Here is an 18,331-nt window from a genome sequence, read left to right on the forward strand (position 1 = left end):
AGCCAGGTGCCCCAGAACCTACGCATTTTAAAAACTGACCCCCTCAAATCCCACCCACTTTGAAGTTCTTGCCTGTGTGCCAGCTCTGACCTCCCCAGACATTCTCCTCGTACCTTCGGGTTATAGGAGGACGGCCTTTCCCGTGGAGGCTCTGAATCTACCTTGGGCCCTGCCGCAACCCCCTCCTCCTCCCCGGTTTCTCCAGGCACAAAGCCGGCTGGCGGGTGGGGTGAGATCTGCACTGCGATCTGGTGTGCTTTCTTTTTATTTAGTTATTTTGAGGGGTGAACACTGTCTACTTTTAAGTTATGTTGAGCCTGTGGTTTCAGCAGTGTGAGTCCCCACTCTTGTTATTCTGATTTGTTTTGGGAGGAAATGTTGAAAAATGGGGACCCAGCCAGCTGCTATGGTCCCCAGCTACCCAGAAGTCCCCCAGCTCTTTTGTTTTGTAACTTTCTAACTCAGGGTTTTGGTCATTAGCTTTTTTTTTTTTTTTTTTTAAGATTGATTTATTGGGGCACCTTGGTGACTCAGTTGGTTAAGCAGCCGATCCTTGATTTTGGCCCAAGTCATGATCTCAGGGTCCTGGGATCAAGGCAGGAGTGGGGGGGGGCGCTCCCACCCAGGGGAGTCTGCTTGAGATTCCCCCTCTCCCATTGCCCCTCCCCCCACACGCTTGTGCACACGTGCCGTGGTCTCTCTCGCTCGCTCTCTCTCTAACGTAAACAAATGGGTGTGGTGGTTTAACCAACTGAGCCACCCAGGCACCCCTCATTAGCCTTCACCCTTTCTTAGTTTCTAGTATTTGCATTAAAGGTCATAAATTCCTCTCTGAGAATTATGACCTGTGTCCCCCAATTTGGATAGACGATATTTTCATTATGACTTGCAATCTAAAACAACACAAATCTATTATCTTTTCTAAATTTGTTGTGTTTTTTTCCCTTAGTTTCCAAATACATACTTTTTTTTTCTTTCTATTTATCTGTTTGTTGACAACGTTTAACTTAATTGCATTGTGGTCAAAAAACACAATGATTTTAATATTTTGAAATTAGTTGAGTTGCATTATGATTGAGAATTTAGTCAATTTATTGGAAGATGTTCTGTGTATGTTTTTCCGCATTTAGGTGCAATGCTCCATATTTGCCCACTAGGTCAAATTCATTAACTACATTATTCATATCTTTTATACCTCTGGTAATTTTTTTGCCTGCACATGCCACCAAATCTTTTTTTCTTCTTTTTTTACGTGCCATCAAATCTACAGCTGTGATTTGTCTGTTTTCCCTGTGGTTCTATCCATTTATATATATATAATATATGTTTTATATATACAAATTTACATATTTTTATGGCTTTATTGCTATTTATTTTTCCTTGTGGTTCTACCTACTTATATATATGTATATACTTACTTATCTTTATTGCTTACGGACCTTATTTTTTTTAAGATTTTATTTATTTATTTGTCAGAGAGAGAGAGCAGAAGCAGGGGGAGCAGCAGGCAGAGACAAGCAGACTCACTGCTGAGCAGGCAGCCCAATGCAGGACTCCACCCCAGCACGCCAGGATCATGACCCAAGCCGAAGGTAGACACTTAACCGACTGAGCCACTCAGGTGCCCTACGGACTTTATTTTTAAGAGTAAGCAAGTTTTAAATTGCTATATATTTTAGAAATCATTATGTACGCACCCTCTTTCTATCTAGTAATGCTTTAACCTGGAATTTATTTTTTTCAAATACTAATATAGCTATTTCATCTTCCTATTGTATTTGCCTAATTTTTTTTTAAAGATTTTTATTTATTTATTTGACAGAGATGGAGACAGCCAGCGAGAGAGGGAACGCAAGCAGGGGGAGTGGGAGAGGAAGAAGCAGGCTCATAGCGGAGGAGCCTGATGTGGCGCTCGATCCCATAACGGGATCACGCCCTGAGACGAAGGCAGACACTTAACCACTGCGCCACCCAGGCGCCCCTGCCTAATTTTTTTCTCAATGCTTGTACTTCCAAATTCTTCATATCCTTTTTCTTTTTCTTTTTTTTTTTGAGAGAGAGAGAGCACAAGCAGTGTGGGGAGGGACAGAGAGAGAGAGAGACTCCCAAGCAGGCTCCAAGCCCAGCAAAGAGCCGACCTGGGGCTTGATCTCATGACCCTGAGATGGTGACCTGAGCCAAAATCAAGAGTTGGCCACCCAACCAACTGAGCCACCCAGGCGCCCCCATATCCTTCCGTTTTATGTGTGTCTTTCATAAATAGCATGTAGTGCTACTACATGATTTTAGAAATAGTGGAGTCGGCAGCATAGTCTGAGTTATGCTCTGATAAATGTGGTGGCCAGAATAGTGGCCTCTCAAAGGTGTCCACATCCCAGTTGCTGGAAACTGAGAACCTTACCTCACATGGCAAAAGGTCCTTTGCAGATGTGATTAGTCTAGGATCTTGAGATGGAGAGATGATCCTGGATTATTCAGGTGAGCCCGATGTCATCGTAAGGGTCCTTAAAAGTGGAAGTGGGGTCAGAGTTAGAGATCTGAGGACACTGCGCTGCTGTCTGTGAAGACGGAGGGCGAGGCCACGAAGCAAGGGATGCAGGCCACGTCCACACAGAATGCGACCTTACAGACACCTTGATTTTAGCAGAGTGAGACGCATTTTGGACTTCTGACCTCCAGAACCTGTAGGATAATAGATCTGTATTGTCTAAAGCCATGCCATTTCTGGCAACTTGTCACAGCGGCAGACAGAGAGCCAATACAGTAATAAGCAACTCCGCAACCTTCGTGGCTTTCAAAAACCAGTTTCTCTCTTGCTCACACTTCATGCCCTTTACAGGTTGGCTCTGGATCCGTTTCATGCCTTTATTCCAGACTCCAGGCTAGAGAGGCCGCCCAGCGCAGGTGGAAGAGAGCAAGGGTAGAATCACTGTGGGGCTCTTACAGCTTCTGCTCGGATGTGGCAGAAACATGTCTGCTCAAATTCAGTAACTGAAGCAAGCCACTCCGGTAAGTATAAAATGGGGGAGGGAGTAGAATTGTCCAGAGGAAGCAGAGCGGTCTTATTGGGGGGGGGCTAGCATGTGTAAAGGCCCTGGGGCAAGGAGTGGGGGACAGAGTTCAGAGAAGAACTGAAAGAAGCCGGTCTGGCTGGAGCATAATAGCTGGATTTCTAAGCAAATTTTAATCAAACAATCTTTACAGGAACTCTTTGTATTATGTGTTATATACTTCTGTGTCTAACTCTGCTTATTCATTTGGTTTCCTTAGTCGTGTGGTTTTCATTTGCATTTCCCTAATGGCTAATGATATTGAACATCTTTTCACATGCTTATTTTCAGTTGTGGAGTATGTTGTTGCCCCCCTCCCAAAAGATATGTTAGTCACCCCTCCTTCCTCCATTTCCTGTGAATGGGATGTTATTTGGAAATCGGGTCTCTGCAGAGGTCATCAGGTAAAGATGAGGTCATACTTGATTAGGGTGAGCCCTAGTCCGATATGACTGGTGTCCTTAGAAGGGAAGAGATGCAGAGACAGACACACAGAGGAGAACACCAGGCGAGGACAGACACGCAGTTTTCAAGAGTTTATATGTAGAGGATGTCCGAATAATAAAAAAAATGGTGGAGAAGGTACATATTCATTTATAGGTAGAAATAACTAGCAACGGGGCGCCTGGGTGGCACAGCGGTTGAGCGTCTGCCTTCGGCTCAGGGCGTGATCCCGGCGTTATGGGTTCGAGCCCCCACATCAGGCTCCTCTGCTATGAGCCTGCTTCTTCCTCTCCCACTCCCCCTGCTTGTGTTCCCTCTCTCACTGGCTGTCTCTATCTCTGTCAAATAAATAAATAAAATCTTTAAAAAAAAAAAAAAGAAATAACTAGCAAGGCGTGAAAAGAAAGAAAAAAAGAACGATAGGACTAAAATAAAGAATACTGACAATACCAAAATTGTCTCTGAAAAACAGTTTCACAGTCTTTTATAAACTTAAACATACATTTACCATATGACTCCTCCTAGGTGTTTATCCTAGAGAAATAAAAACTTATGTCCATGTAAAAACCTGTACACAAATGTTCACAGCAGCTTTATCTGTAATAGCGCATACTGGAGACAACCCATCCAAACCGTGGAATACTACTTGGTAATAAAAATCCGTGGTCATAAAAACGAGTGAACCTTTGATACACGCAGCAACCTGGATGGGTCTAAAGGGCACTATGTTGAATGAAAAAGCCAGCCTCGGAAGGTCACATACAGTACGATTCTAATTATGTAATGTTATTAAGTGATAGCAGGCGATGAATAGTTGTGGGAGGTGGTGGGTGGGACGGAGGGTGTGACTCTGAAGGAGTCAGGAGGGAGTTTCTTTGGGTGATGGAATTGTTGCTATCCTGCTTGGGCTGGTAGGTACACCAATCCATGTGTGTGATAACATTGATAGAACCAGACACCCAAAAAAAAAATCAAAAAGTGAGTGCTTGTGAAAACTGATGAAATCTGAATGAGGTCCATAGTTTTGTTGTACCAATGTCAATTTCCTGGTTCTCCCTGTTCTCTGGTTATATAAGATGTTACCATTGGGGGAAGCTGGGGGAAGGGGACACAAAAACTTTCCATACTTTTCCTTTTTTTTTTTTCCAGAGAAGCATGGGGTGGGGGAGGGGCAGGGGGAGAGGGAGAGCGAATCCTAAGCAGGCTCCTTGGTCAGTGCAGAGCCTGATCTCATGACCCTGAGATCATGACCTGAGCTGAAATCAAGAGTTGGACGCTTAACCAACTGAGCCACCCAGGCTCCCCTCCATACATTTTAAGCAACATCTGTGTGGGTCTAAAATTCTTTCAAAATAAAAAATGAAAATATTCTTTCCAATGTGGAGTGTGGAAGTCCAAGGCTGGCACTGAAGAGAATGGGCCTGAAACCCTCCCACAGGCTTTTTTGTACCCACTGAGGGGGAGAGGTTGAAAACACAGTTGGTCTGGGGGATTCATTCGTTCGTTCGTTCGTTTGTTCTGAACACCTTCGCTGTGTCGGGCTGTGTCTGGAAACAGTGCTAGACCAGACAGCCAGGCCTCCTGGCTTCGGCTTCAGTGTGGGGCCTGGACCAGACAGCCGGTTGAAATGTAGTCCTCCACACACCAGCTGCTGGCTCCTCAGGGAGCATGGGAGGTGGCCCCAAGGAGAGGACTCAGACCAGAGAGACTGAGACCAAGAAACAAAGAGATTCGGAGACACTCAGAGAGACTCAGAGACCCAGAGATTCTAAGGCATCCAGGGACTGAGAGATGTCCAGAGACCCGGAGTGACCAAGAGATCCAGAGATGGAGAGAGCTCCAGAGATCCAGAGAGACAAAGACAGCCCGAGAGAGCCAAAAAGACCAAGAGCACCAAAGAGACCCACAGAGATCAGAGACATGAAGAAACTCTGAGACATGGAGATGCCAAGAGACCGCAAAACACCCAGATCCCTAGAAACGCAGAGAGATTGAGAGACACAGAGAGATCAAGAGATTAAGGGACTCAGAAACCAACAGAGACCGAGGGACACAGAACAGGAGGGGCAGGCCCCAGGAATGAAAATTCACATGGCAGCCAGGGTCAAAGCCTGAGACTGGGAGTAAAGCAGAGATGGCTGCCGGGTATCCAATCAGTGAAGAGCAGCCAGGTCACCGGAAGGAGCCTGCATCTGCGGTCCGGGGACCTGGGCTCCAAACCTGGCCCTGTGCTCACCAGCCACCTGGCCCAGCCTTCCTCGGTCATTCAGATGTTGGGAGGTTGAAGCCCGGAGTCTCAGTTTCCTATCTGAAAAATGTCAGTGAAAACCACAAAACCGACCTCGCAGGGGCAGATGTGTTGGTCACATGACTTGAGCCTGCTTACGCTGTCACCAGTGGTGGGACTTTGAGCCTAAATACTTCAACTTCTTTCTGGCCTTCATTTCTATTAAATACATATTTTATTTTATTTTTTAAAAAGATTTTATTTATTTGAGAGAGAGTAAGAGCAAGAGAGATCACAGAGGGAGAGAGAGAGGGAGAAGCCAACTCGCCGCTGGGCAGAGAGTCCAAAGCGGGGCTCCAACCCAGGACCCTGAGATCATGACCTGAGCCGAAGGCAGATGCTTAACCAACTGAGCCACCCAGGCACTCCTAAATACATATTTTAAAAGTTACCTATCACCACCTCACACTCATTACGATGGCTACCATCAACAAAACAGAAAATAACAAGTATTGGCAACAATGTGGAGAAGTTAGAACCCTCTTGGGCTGTTTGCGGGATTGCAAAATGGTGCTGTCACTGTGGAAAAGTTTGATGCTTCCTCAAAAAATTAAACATAGAGTTATCCCCTGAGCCAGCAATTCCACTGCTCAGTGTATACCTGAAAGAATTAAAAACAAGGTCTCGAGGTATCAATACACCTAAGGTCATGACTGCCTTATTCCCCAAGATAGGGAAGATATAGCCAAGATAGGGAAACAGCCTAAGTGTCCGGGGATGGATGGATGGATGGATAAGCAAACTGCGGTCTATACGCAGAATGGAATATTACCCCGTCTTAAAAAGCAAGGAAATCCTGACATATGCCAGGGCACGGATGAACCTTGAAGACATGCTAAGCGAAATAAGCCCATCAGGAAAAGACAACTCCTGTGGGATTCCACTTGTAGGAGGTCCGTAGAGCAGCTGAATTCACGGACACAGAAGGCAGCATGGTGGTTGCCCTGGAGTGGGGGAGGGGAAATGGGGAGTGATTGTTTAATAGGTATGGACACCCAGTTGTGCAAGATGAAGAGTTCCGGAGATGGACGCCGGAGATGGGTGTTGTGATAATTGCACAACAATATGAATGTACTTAAACCACCCAACTTAAGGGCCAAGGTCGTAAATTGTATGTGGTGTGTATTTTACCACAATAAAAAAATGGGGGAAAAAAGTGTCGTCTGTCAAATGTGGAAAGTAATGCAGGTGCTGACTGTCCCATAGGATTGTAGAGAGAGTACACGAACCAGGGCAGACGGTAGGGCTTAAGATCTGCGCGGGACTGGGGGTGGGGTGAGATGGGAGGGGCTTGCTGGTCTCCTCTCCCGCCTTAGAGACGCTGGCTAGGCTCCCCCTGCCACTAAACCATCTTGGGAGGGGGAATGTGGACTCTGGGAATTCTCATGCCAAGACACTGTCCTCTCTGCCTCCTAGTTTTGAGGTTCCTGGATCTGAAACAAACTGATCTGAAACAAACATGGACCCAGCCAGCGACCCTGCTGCACCAAGGCACAGTGAATCGTGCCCAGGCCTCGTTTCCGGCCCGCACCTTGGCTCCACCTTTATACAGAGGTGGGGAGGAGACCGAGTCGCCATTCTGGCTCTGGGGTCCCGCCGGCCTGCCTTTACCCCTTTTGCAGGTGATGAAGCCTTGGAGGAGCTCTTATCTTGGGGGGCCCGCAGCTGAGGGGCGAATGTGGAAACCAAGTTCACGCCCGGTAGAGGTGGTGGTGATGGCCCAAGCCCCACCCCCTCCCCGGGAAGGGGCCTGATTGGTGGAGGGCTGTGGGGGCGGGGCGGCGCTAAGGCTATATGAATGCCGGCTCGCGGCCCAGGAGTCGTGCTGTAGGTAATCCTCTAGCTCAGGTGAGGGGCTTTAGAGGAGGAGGAGGTTGGGCTGCTTGTGGGAGCCTAGGTGAGGCCCCCACGTTGGCCACAGGGTAGTGGGCAGCAACTTCTGAGCCCCTGGAGTTGGCGTCTCTCCCCGTAGCTTGAAAACTTTTGAGGTGGTCCCACCTCAACTGACTCTAAATGTAGGTATTTGTCTAATAACATCCCCCCTCTGGGCCTCAGTTTCCTCTCCATGAAGAAAGGGGTTGGTGGTCCTTCCAAGTATGTGGCTTTGCTGTGGGGTGAGGGGGTATTTGAGAGTTGGGGGGCCAGAGGAGCAATTAAACTCTTTGGCTTTGGGGGTCGGGCAGGCCCACCTTTCAGTGGCCGTGAGACTTCCACGCTTCAGCTTCCGTGTTTGCAAAATGGGGATTAGCCTAGACCCACCTACGGGATGAAGTGCCACAACGCCCTTCAGGAATTGAGCACAGCTCCAGGCACTTAGGAAGGGGCCTGTGGCTGTTCTGCTTCCTCTCCGGCCTGGCCTGGGGTGCCAGGATGGGGGCGGGGGGCTGCAGCCTCCAGGAACTCTGCTGCTTTTCTGGCCTCCTCACCCCGCACATAGGCCCGTTTCTGTCTGCTCCGAGCACCGCCTCCCCCCCCGCCCCCCCCTCCGCCCCAAGTCTCCACGCCCATCTCACCACCTTCTGGAGGTCCTCGGTCAGGCCAGCCTCATCAACGCCCTGGATTTGTGGGGGGCGAGGGGGTAGGTGCCAAATCCTGGGGCCGCTTTTCTCTACAGGCCGCCCTGCCCGCCCACCTGCCCCCACCCTCTATGAGATGAGTGACACTCAAGACTTGGCCACTTTCCCCGCGGTTGCCACCCAGGTGAAGCCGGGGGGCTGGAGCCGTCAAGGTGGGGGGAGTGGGTCCGTCCATCAGCGCCGGCACCAGGAGCTCCAGGCCTTTCTTAACCTGCTGGGTGAGTTCACTTGGGGGCTGGCATGGAAGGGGCTGTGGGGCTGGCAAGTGAAATCGACCTGAGAGGTGGTATCTCACCTGCGCATGCGTGCATCTGAAATCTCTGCCCCTTCCCTTCTCAGGTGACCCCAGCTTGGCAAGGGGAAGGGAGGGGTCCTGGCAGAATGTGGGTTCAGCGGGGGCTCGGGCTTTGGAACTCTGATGCCACTCTTGTCTTGTGGGGGCTGGTGGTAACCCCACTCCACCATCTCTCTTTTCTACCCCAGAGCACAGTTTCCTCCAGGAATTTCTTTCCAAAGATCCCTGTTTCCAGATTTCGGATAAGGTGAGGTGACACTGGTAATAGCGGCTGGGAGTCACCTGGGGCAGCTTGAATGCGTGGGGCTTGAAGGGAGCACCTCCCTTTTCCATCTTTGTTCCCCCCTCCACCCCACCACTTCCCCTGGGTTTTCTAACTCACACCCCCGCTTCCTTGGGAGCAAGTGGGCCTGGCGCAGTCGCCTCTCCCCCCAGGCCTACCTGTAACTCTCCCCCTTTCTGTGTCTGCAGTATCTCCTGGCCATGGTGCTGGTCTACTTCCGGCGCGCCAGCCTGAGGCTCCGCGAGTACACCCACAGCAACTTGTTCCTGGCTCTGTGAGTGGCCACGGCAGGTGGAGGGGAGGACGCTTGCTTGCTGGGAGCGTGGGATGGGGCAGGCCTGACACTTATGGCCTCTGCTCTGTGCGCCCTGCCTCCATGGCCAGGTTTCTTGCAAATGACATGGAGGAGGATGTGGAGGACCCCAAATGTGTGATTTTTCTGTGGGCCCTGGGAAAAGATTGGCACCTCCAGGTGGCAGACTTCCTGCATCAAAGGGATAAGCTGTGGGCCCGGATGGGCTTCCGGGCCATGGTGAGCCGCGAGTGCTGTGAGGAGGTGAGGCCCCAGCATCATCCTGGGGTGGGGGGCACAAGGCTGGACCTCCCACCCCCATTTACTATGCACTCTACTCATGCCAGGTCATGGCCAAGGAGCCGTCCCACTGGGCCTGGACTCGAGAGCGACGCCCCCAGCACGGTGGGGCTCAGAGGGGTCCAAAGGCCCGGGGCCCCCTCCCTGGGCCCCCCAGCCTCTCGCCACCTCACTGTTCCCTCTGTGGCTGGCCCCCTTCCCACAGCCACTGCCCCCACCAGCCCCACCCCTTGCCTGTCTTATCCAAGTGCCCTTCCCCAAACCCTGAGTGGCATTGCCCTCCCCTCCAAGCTTGTCTCTCAGTAGCTGAAGACCCCTTGGTGGGGGGCTTCCTCATCATCCCGCCCCCCCAACTGCAACTGGAGCCAGGCACCTACAGTCTCCACAGTGAGTTGGGGACAGCAGCTGGGCTGGGCTTAGGAGCCTAGGGGACAGGTGTGGGGTCTGACAGAATGGGAAGGAGGGGGACCTGGGGACCTGGCGTCCCAGCTCTGCCACCTCCTAATCATCTGTACTTGGTAAGTTTCCTCTCTGAGCTTCTCTTTGTTCTTTCTCCCCAGTCCTCCCGAAGCCTCCACCATGCCCTGGACACTGACACTTGTGGGGTGAAGAGTAGCCCACCTGCTTGCCTGCTGACCCAAGCCCCACTGGCTGCATCCCCCACCCCAAGCCCTCTGTCTTACTGGCCTCAGGCTGGCAGAGCTGCCCAGGCCCCCTGTCACCTCCTCCCAAATGTACCCACTCTGACCCCGGCCCCTCTAATAAACCGTGTCTATAGGACACCGACTATGCTTAAGCCCTGGCCTGGCTCCTTGACCCAGGGTAGGGGTAGGGAGGGAATGAGAGGAGAGGGGGGTCTGCCAAGTTTAGGTACCAGTGATGAGACTTATGAGTACAGGCTCTGTAATAACAATTCCCCTTTCCAATGATGACCAGTCATCCCGAGCCTCAGTTTCCCCTCTATAACATCACCTGTGAATGACGAAATCTACACAGTGTCAGTGAGGTTGAATGAGAGCAGGTTTTTTTTTTGTTTTTTTTTTTTTTGTCAGAGAGCACAAGCAGGGGGAGCAGCAGGCAGAGGGGGGAGCAGCAGGCAGAGGGAGAAGCAGGCTCCCCATAGAGCAAGGAGCCTGAAGTGGGACTCAATCCCAGGACCCTGGGATCATGACCTGAGCTGAAGGCAGATGCTTAACCAACTGAGCCCCCAGGCGCCCCTGTTGTGAGGTTTGAGTGTTAATCCTAGAAGTGTTTGGAACTGTCTCAAATGTGGAACTCAGATGCAAACCCTGGGGTTACCCGGTATAGGGAATGGCTGCCTAGGGAGTCTGGAGGGGAGGTGTGTTTGGGGAGTGGCTGGAACTGAAGCTGGTGAAGCCCACCAGGGCCAGACAAGGGGATCTGGACACCATTCCCCTGCACACTCTCTGATAGGCTCCCGGGAAGCATGGATGTGAGAAAGCCGGGAGATTGCGGGCATGAGAAGCCAAGACAAGGGCTGCAAAGTACTTTTGTTTTTCAAAGAGGCAATATATTCACGTGTACATTTTAAATTTTGAACCAGGGTTCAGATCCTACCCCTGGTTTCCCTCCCTGGAAGCAGTTAAACTAGTAGTTTATGTCCTTCCAGAGAAAGAATGTAGACATACATAACCAAATGTGGTGTGATTAAAAAAAAAAAAAAAAAAGGTATGGATTTGGTCTTTGTCCCCGGTTCCTGGCGCGGAGTCACTAAAACCCTTCCAATGTTCTGAGTCACAATGAGCCCCTTTGAGCCACACCTGAGTTCATGCTAATGAAGTGACTCAGGGTGGGGCCCCTCCTGACCCCAGAAAGACCAATCAAGAGCAGGGACTTTCAGCTTCCCCACCTCCTCCAGGGAGGAGAGGGGGTCCGGAAATTGGAGCAGTACTAGGCTGGTGGACATACAGGTGCTGGGAGGCTGGGCTGCCTAGAGAGGGCATGGAAGTTCTGCACCCCTCCCCGCCATCCCTCGCCCTAGACACGTCTTCTGTTTGGCTGCTTCAAAGTCATATCTTTAAAAAAAAAAACAACTCATAAGTAAAGCACTACCCTGAGTTCTGTGAGTCTTCTACCAAAGGATCAAACCTGAGGAGGGGGTTATGGGCACCTCAGGTTTAAAGATGATTCTTTAAGCCATATGTTCCTTTTGACGGCTGTATAGTATTCCTCTTTACGGATGTACGAAAATGTAGTTTGTTCCTTATCCATTGACATTTAAGTTGCTTCCGGAGTTCTGCTATTCCAAACAGTCCTACAGAGTCACCAAGACTTTGTAAGGACATCATTATTCAAATGTGAAAAGATATCCATAGTAGGACTTCCTAGAAGAATTGCCCCAATGCCATGTCCAAATAGTCATTTTTACAATTTTTGCCAAATGTCCCTCTATGGAGGCTGTGCCCATACTGACCCCTACCTCCAGCAGTACATGTGAAGTCTGTTTTCTAGAACATTCACCAATCGGTGACATACCAGAGTTTTTATCTTTACCAAACTGCTAAATGAAAAATGGTCCCTTGGTGAAGTTCTAAATTGCATGTCGTCTTTTGAGTGAGTTGAAGTTTATATGATTAAGAGCTGTTTGTCTTCTTTTCTGTGAACAACCCTATTCTTTGCCCGTTTCTCCCATTTTTGGTTTCTGATCGACATATAAGGGTTTGGGGGGGGAAGCCCTTCAAGATGTCAATTGTATTTTCTTCAATTTATTGCTGACTTTGCTGGGCAGATTTTTTAGTGTAAATAAGCTTTTTTGTGGTTTCTGGGTTTTGTGTCATGGTCAAAAAGACCTTTTCCACACTGAGATGACTAAAGAATCTTCTCCCTTAGCTCTTGGCTACATTTTTATTTTTGTTTTTTTACATTCAAATCTTGACTTCATCTGGAATTTATCATATGCAAAATTCCTTCCCATTTTCCTAATGCCTTTTATTTAAAAACTCATCTTTTCTCAACAGATTGGAAATGCTACTTTTATTAAAAACTAAATTCCTGTGTGCATTTGGACCTACTTCTAGGTTTTTCCTTTTTTTAGGTATGCTCCACTCCCAGCGTGGAGCCCAATGCAGCATTTGAACTCAATGACCCTGAGATCAAGACCTGAGCTGAGATCAAGAGTCAGATGCTTCACTGACTGAGCCACCCAGGTGCCCCCTACTTCTAGATTTTTCTAACTTCCAATGATCTACATGTGTCGGTACCCCTCATGAATTATTACATCTAATTATTATGGATTTAGTGTGTTTTAATATCTGGTAGGGTTGGTCTCCACTGATTTCCCTTTGTTTTCAGAAGTTTCCTGGCTATTCTTGCGTGTTTAACTTTCCATATGGACCTTAAATCAGCTTTTCTAGCTGCCCCCGATCAGTTAGAATGAGAATTGTGATACATCTATAGCTTGCTTTAAGGAGAACTGACATCTTTATGAAGTATCTTGGTATCCAGAAATCAGTGCCTGTCCCCTGATCTCTGCTTATTTCAGGTGGCACCCATGGCCAGTGACTCCCAAATTTGTACCTCTATTCTGAGAGCTGTTCCCTCCTTGCGCCCCTCTGCTTGGAGGAGGTGTTCCCAAATGTCTTCTGCTGCCCCCCCCCAGCTTGGTGAGTCCCCGTGCTCCCTTAATCCACTCAGGTGGTCAAGCCAGATCAAGGATTTAGAGTTGCCATATCTAACCCTAATTAAGCCCTATTCGTGTTGTTGGGTTTTTTTCTTAAGACTGATTTTTTTTTTAGAAAGACTTTTATTTTTTAAGTAATCTCTATACCCCACGTAGGGCTTGACTTCACAACCCCGAGATCAAGAGTCACAAGCTCTGGGGCGCCTGGGTGGCACAGCGGTTGAGCGTCTGCCTTCGGCTCAGGGCGTGATCCCGGCGTTCCGGGATCGAGCCCCACGTCAGGCTCCTCTGCTGGGAGCCTGCTTCTTCCTCTCCCACTCCCCCTGCTTGTGTTCCCTCTCTCACTGACTGTCTGTATCTCTGTCAAATAAATCAATAAAATCTTTAAAAAAAAAAAAAAAAGAGTCACAAGCTCTAACCGACTGAGCCAGCCAGGCACTCCAAATCGTATTGGTGTTTTTTTTTTTTTAAGATTTTATTTATTTATTTGACAGAGATAGAGACAACCAGCGAGAGAGGGAACACAAGCAGGGGGAGTGGGAGAGGAAGAAGCAGGTCACAGAAGAGGAGCCTGATGTGGGGCTCGATCCCATCACGCCGGGATCACGCCCTGAGCCGAAGGCAGACGCTTAACCGCTGTGCCACCCAGGCGCCCCCCTATTGGTGTTTTTAACAGGTTTATTGAGGTCTAGTTGACATACAATAAACCACACACATTTAAAATATGCATTTTTGTTTTGACATGTAAACACCCATAAAACCATATCCATAATCAAGATAGTGATGTTCCCCCCAGACTTCCTCAAGCCCCTTGGTATTCCCTCCCACTCTTTCCCACCTGCCAGCCCCCTCTGTCACCCCCAGGTAACCACTGATCTGCTTTCTATCACTAAATTGGCCTCCTTTTTCTAGGCTTTTCATATAAGTGGAGCTATATAATATGTACTCTTGTCTGGCTTCTTACACGTGTTATAACTAGTCTGAGATTCATCTACTGTTCTTTTGACTGCTGGGTAGTCTTCTAGTGCAGATGTAAACTGCTGTTTGTTCATCTGTTCACAGCACGTGGATGAAGATTTGATTGGTTCTAGTTTGGGCCACTATAACTACAATTGCTATGACTAGCTTTCTGCTCTCTGCTCTGAGGCGGCCCCGGTGCACCTTCTTTGCTAGTCCTGAATCTGGCTTTATCCAGCACCAGCCGCCTCCACCCTGCTCCCTCAGTTTGACCCCAGGGAGATCAAAATCATATCCCTGCGATGCACAGGCGGAGAGGTCAGTGCCACGTCGGCCTTGGCCCCCAAGATTGGCTGCTGGGGTCTGTACCCCCAGAAGACTGGAGATGGCATTGCCAAAAGCAACTGGGGATTACAAGGGACTGAGGGTGACAGTGAACAGACAGAACCAAATCGGAGTGGTTATCTTTTTTTTTTTTTTTGCGTAAAAGAAATTTTATTTAATTTAATCAGGCTATGATATTCCTTTGTTCATTGGTTGGGGTGGTACCTTCTTCCCCTGCCCTCATCATCAAAACCTCAAGAAACCGCCAAGAGACAGAGCAGGAAAACATGAAGCACAGTGGAAGCATCACTTTTGGCAAGATTGTCAAAGTTGCCAGATACCCCAGCGATCTTTAACTAGAGCGGCTCGGGAACCATTACAGACATCGTGGGGATTGCCCAGTCTGTGGGCTGCGGGGTTGACGGCCGCCACTCTCCTGATACCATAGATGACGTCAGCAGTGCTGCAGTGGAATGCCCAGCTACAGGGGAGATTACAAGAAAGGATCATTTGACGACCAGGAAAGAAAAAAAAAAAAGCTATGAATATTCACGCAAGTCTTTGTGTGGACATATGCTTTTATTTCTCTTGGGTAAATGCCTAGGAGTGGAATAACGGGTCCTATATGGTGGTTTATGTTTAATGTGGTAGGTGTATGGTTTTTTTTTTTAACATAGACTATTTTTTTTTAAAGATTTTATTTATTCATTTGAAAGAGACAGAGTATGAGCAGGGGGAGGGGGAGAAGCAGACCTCCACACGGAGCAGGGAGTCCTACATGGGGCTCGATCCCAGGTCCCTGGGTTCATGGCCTGAGCCGAAGGCAGTCACTTAACCAACTGAGCCACCCAGGCACCCCAAGATAGACTATTTTTTTAGAGCAGTTTTAGGTTTACAGAAAAATGACTGAGAAAATATAGAAAATTCACATACACTCCCTCTTCCTCACGTTGTTTCTCCTGTTATTAGTATCTTGCAGGAGTGTGGTATATTTGTTGCAGGTGATGAGCCAATATGGATACATTATTATTATTAACTAGAGTCCGTAATTTACATTAGGATTTACTCTTTATGTTGTACATTCTATGGGTTTTGACAAATGCATAATGTCATGTCATGTATCTACCATTATAACATCATACAGAAGTTTCACGGCCCTAAAAATGTCCTTGTGTTCCAGCTATTCATCCCTCCCTTCCTCCTGCAAACCCCTGGCAAGCACAGATTTTTTTTTTTTTTTTTTTTAATCTCTAGTTTTACCTTTTACAGAATGTTATATAGTTGGAATCCTATACTATAGTTTTTTTCTGGCGTCTTTTCCGGAGCAGTAGGTATTTGAGATTATACCACCTTTCTGTAGCTTCATAGATCACGTCTATTTATTGCTAAATACATGTTTAACTTTTTAAGAAACTGTCAAACTGTTTTCCAAAGTAGTGGTGTCATTCTGGAATTCCCACCAGCAGCATTTAAGAGTTTCAGCTCCTGGGGCGCCTGGGTGGCACAGCGGTTGAGCGTCTGCCTTCGGCTCAGGGCGTGGTCCCGGCGTTGNTCCCGGCATTATGGGATCGAGCCCCACATCAGGCTCCTCTGCTATGAGCCTGCTTCTTCCTCTCCCACTCCCCCTGCTTGTGTTCCCTCTCGCTGGCTGTCTCTATCTCTGTCAAATAAATAAATAAAATCTTTAAAAAAAAAAAAAGAGTTTCAGCTCANTGTGTTCCCTCTCGCTGGCTGTCTCTATCTCTGTCAAATAAATAAATAAAATCTTTAAAAAAAAAAAAAAGTTTCAGCTCCNAAAGAGTTTCAGCTCATCCACACCCTTGCCAACATGGTCAGTCTTTTTCGTTTTACCTCTTTCAGGAAATGTGTAGTGGTGGTCCTTTGGGTTGTTTTAATTTGCGTCTTCCCAGTGGATAATGAATGTGTTGAGTATTTTTTCATGCCTTATTTGCCATTTATATATCTTCTTGGGTGAAGCGTCTGTTCAAACCTTTCACCCATTTTCACCGGATTATTTTTTAAGTTGTAGAGGTTCTTCATATATTCTAAAGACACATCCCTCACCAGATACAATTTTTGCAGTAATTTCCTCCTAGTCTGTGGCTTGTCTTTTCGTTTCCATCACGGTGCCTTTCAAAGAACAAAAGCGTTTTATTTTGATGAAGTTCAATTTAATTTTTTCTTTTGTTGCTTGTGGGGTTTTTTTTTTTTTTTTTGGTGTCACCTTTAAGAAGTCTTTGCCAAACCCAAGATCGTTACGATGTGTCCTGTGCTTTCTTCTGGAAGTTTTATAGTTTTAGGGTTTATATTTAGGTGTCTCACCCAGTCTCAGCTGGATGTTGATATGATATATCCTAGTCACCAGATGCACCTACGTCTCTCTCCCGCCTACCACTTCCCTCGTGTGAGCCACCACTCTCCCTGGTCTTTTATCTGCACCCCCTGCTTCCTGTCTTGCCCCCTCCATCCCACTCCCTTGCAGCACCTTCTTCCTCTGAACAAATCTGAGCAGCCTTCTATCCCAAGTAGAGTACAATGGAAACTCCCAGGTTCACCTAGTGCTGCCATAACACTCTCTCTCTGCTCAAGTAACACTATGCATATTTAATTCCCTCCACTGTGCCAACGCAGTTCCCCGACCTGTCATCTCACTTACCCCTTCATACCTCCGTGTCTGATGTATGCCTACTCTAACCCCTGGACTAGACAGGGCTTAGCATCAATTCTTCCCAATTAATCATGGATGTCAAAATTAAATCGATGTATACCTCCTTCAGAGGGGGTGAGACCATGGGTCTTCATCTTATGCTCGGGCGAGCACAGTGCTCCGCACATACAGGAAGTGGTCAGTGCCCATTTGGTGAAGAATCAAAAGCACTCAGTAGGAGTGATCGGTTTATGAAGATGATTCTGGGGACTGTGGGGCACATAGGTTGAGCCACATAATCTCTCCAGAGCCTCTTTCTTCTTCCAGGCCCTTATTCCCTGTGATCTAGGTACAAGGAACACCTGCTGTTACCCTCATCGACACGTGTTCTCCCAGCCTCTGGACCTTTGCACAAGGACACCCTCTCCAGCGATTCACTGCCTGTCAACTTCTACTTGTCCATCAGGACTCAACTTCCTGATCACCAAAACCAGGGGACCAGGAGAGCCTGCTCCCCCAGCAGGGGCTGGTGTGTCTCTGCTGTGCAGAGGCTTTGGCAGAAGGGTTTAGTCAAGATTGGACAATAAATGCTGAATGGTGAAGAGCAAAGAGGCCAGGTGCCACTTAGAGCCCCGGGTGAAGGGGCTCGGCAAGTCACATCCTTCAGCCTCAGTTTTCCTCATCTGTAAAGTGAGACTGTGAATGAGGTCAGGTTAAATCAGTGGCTCTCACCCTTCTTGGGGTCGTGGGTCCTAAAATCTAGGAAAGCTATGCACTGTTTCCCCAACAAGATGCTCGTGTATGCATCCTAAGAAAGCTGCCGCAGCTGCTGGGCCCGGGCCCCCGACGTCAGGGAAAAGCCCTGAGCTGGGGGAACGCCGCAGTCCTCCACCGTTGGGCTTCTGGGCTCCGCGACTTCTCCCAGCGCAGCTCGGGAGGCCGCAGGCAGAATCTGTCGCCTAGAGTGGGCCCGCCGACCTGCCTGCAGCCTCTGCCGCCCTCTCCTGGGTCAGGTGGCACAAGGGCGCTCCCAGGTGGGTGGGCCGAGGGCTCGGGGGCGCGGGCAGGGAGCCCCACCGCTCGCAGGTTCCGGGTTCAAGAAATCCCAGAGCGCAAGGGAAAGATGGGTTCCCGCAGCTGTTCGCCTCCGTCCCATTCTCGGCGCACACACCCGGGAAACCGAGGCTGGGGCGGGGTGGGGAAGGGAGGGCAGGGACTCGCCCAAGGTCACGCAGC

The 18,331-nt window shown here is 48.7% G+C and overlaps 1 protein-coding gene across 1 annotated transcript; it reads left to right on the plus strand.

The window, feature by feature from the left end:
• Nucleotides 1-1,611: 1,611 nt before the first annotated feature.
• On the plus strand, nt 1,612-10,277 carry SPDYC (speedy/RINGO cell cycle regulator family member C). Its single transcript, XM_019796877.2, has 9 exons — nt 1,612-1,647; nt 2,840-3,009; nt 7,198-7,403; nt 8,396-8,575; nt 8,841-8,899; nt 9,124-9,209; nt 9,320-9,491; nt 9,575-9,914; nt 10,088-10,277. Exons 3-9 carry the CDS (start codon nt 7,241-7,243, stop codon nt 10,120-10,122), a joined length of 1,035 nt encoding a protein of 344 aa, XP_019652436.1. The 5' UTR covers nt 1,612-1,647; nt 2,840-3,009; nt 7,198-7,240; the 3' UTR covers nt 10,123-10,277.
• The last annotated feature ends 8,054 nt before the right edge of the window (nt 10,278-18,331 follow it).

Source organism: Ailuropoda melanoleuca, chromosome 16, assembly GCF_002007445.2.
Source record: "Ailuropoda melanoleuca isolate Jingjing chromosome 16, ASM200744v2, whole genome shotgun sequence".
NCBI lineage: Eukaryota > Metazoa > Chordata > Mammalia > Carnivora > Ursidae > Ailuropoda > Ailuropoda melanoleuca.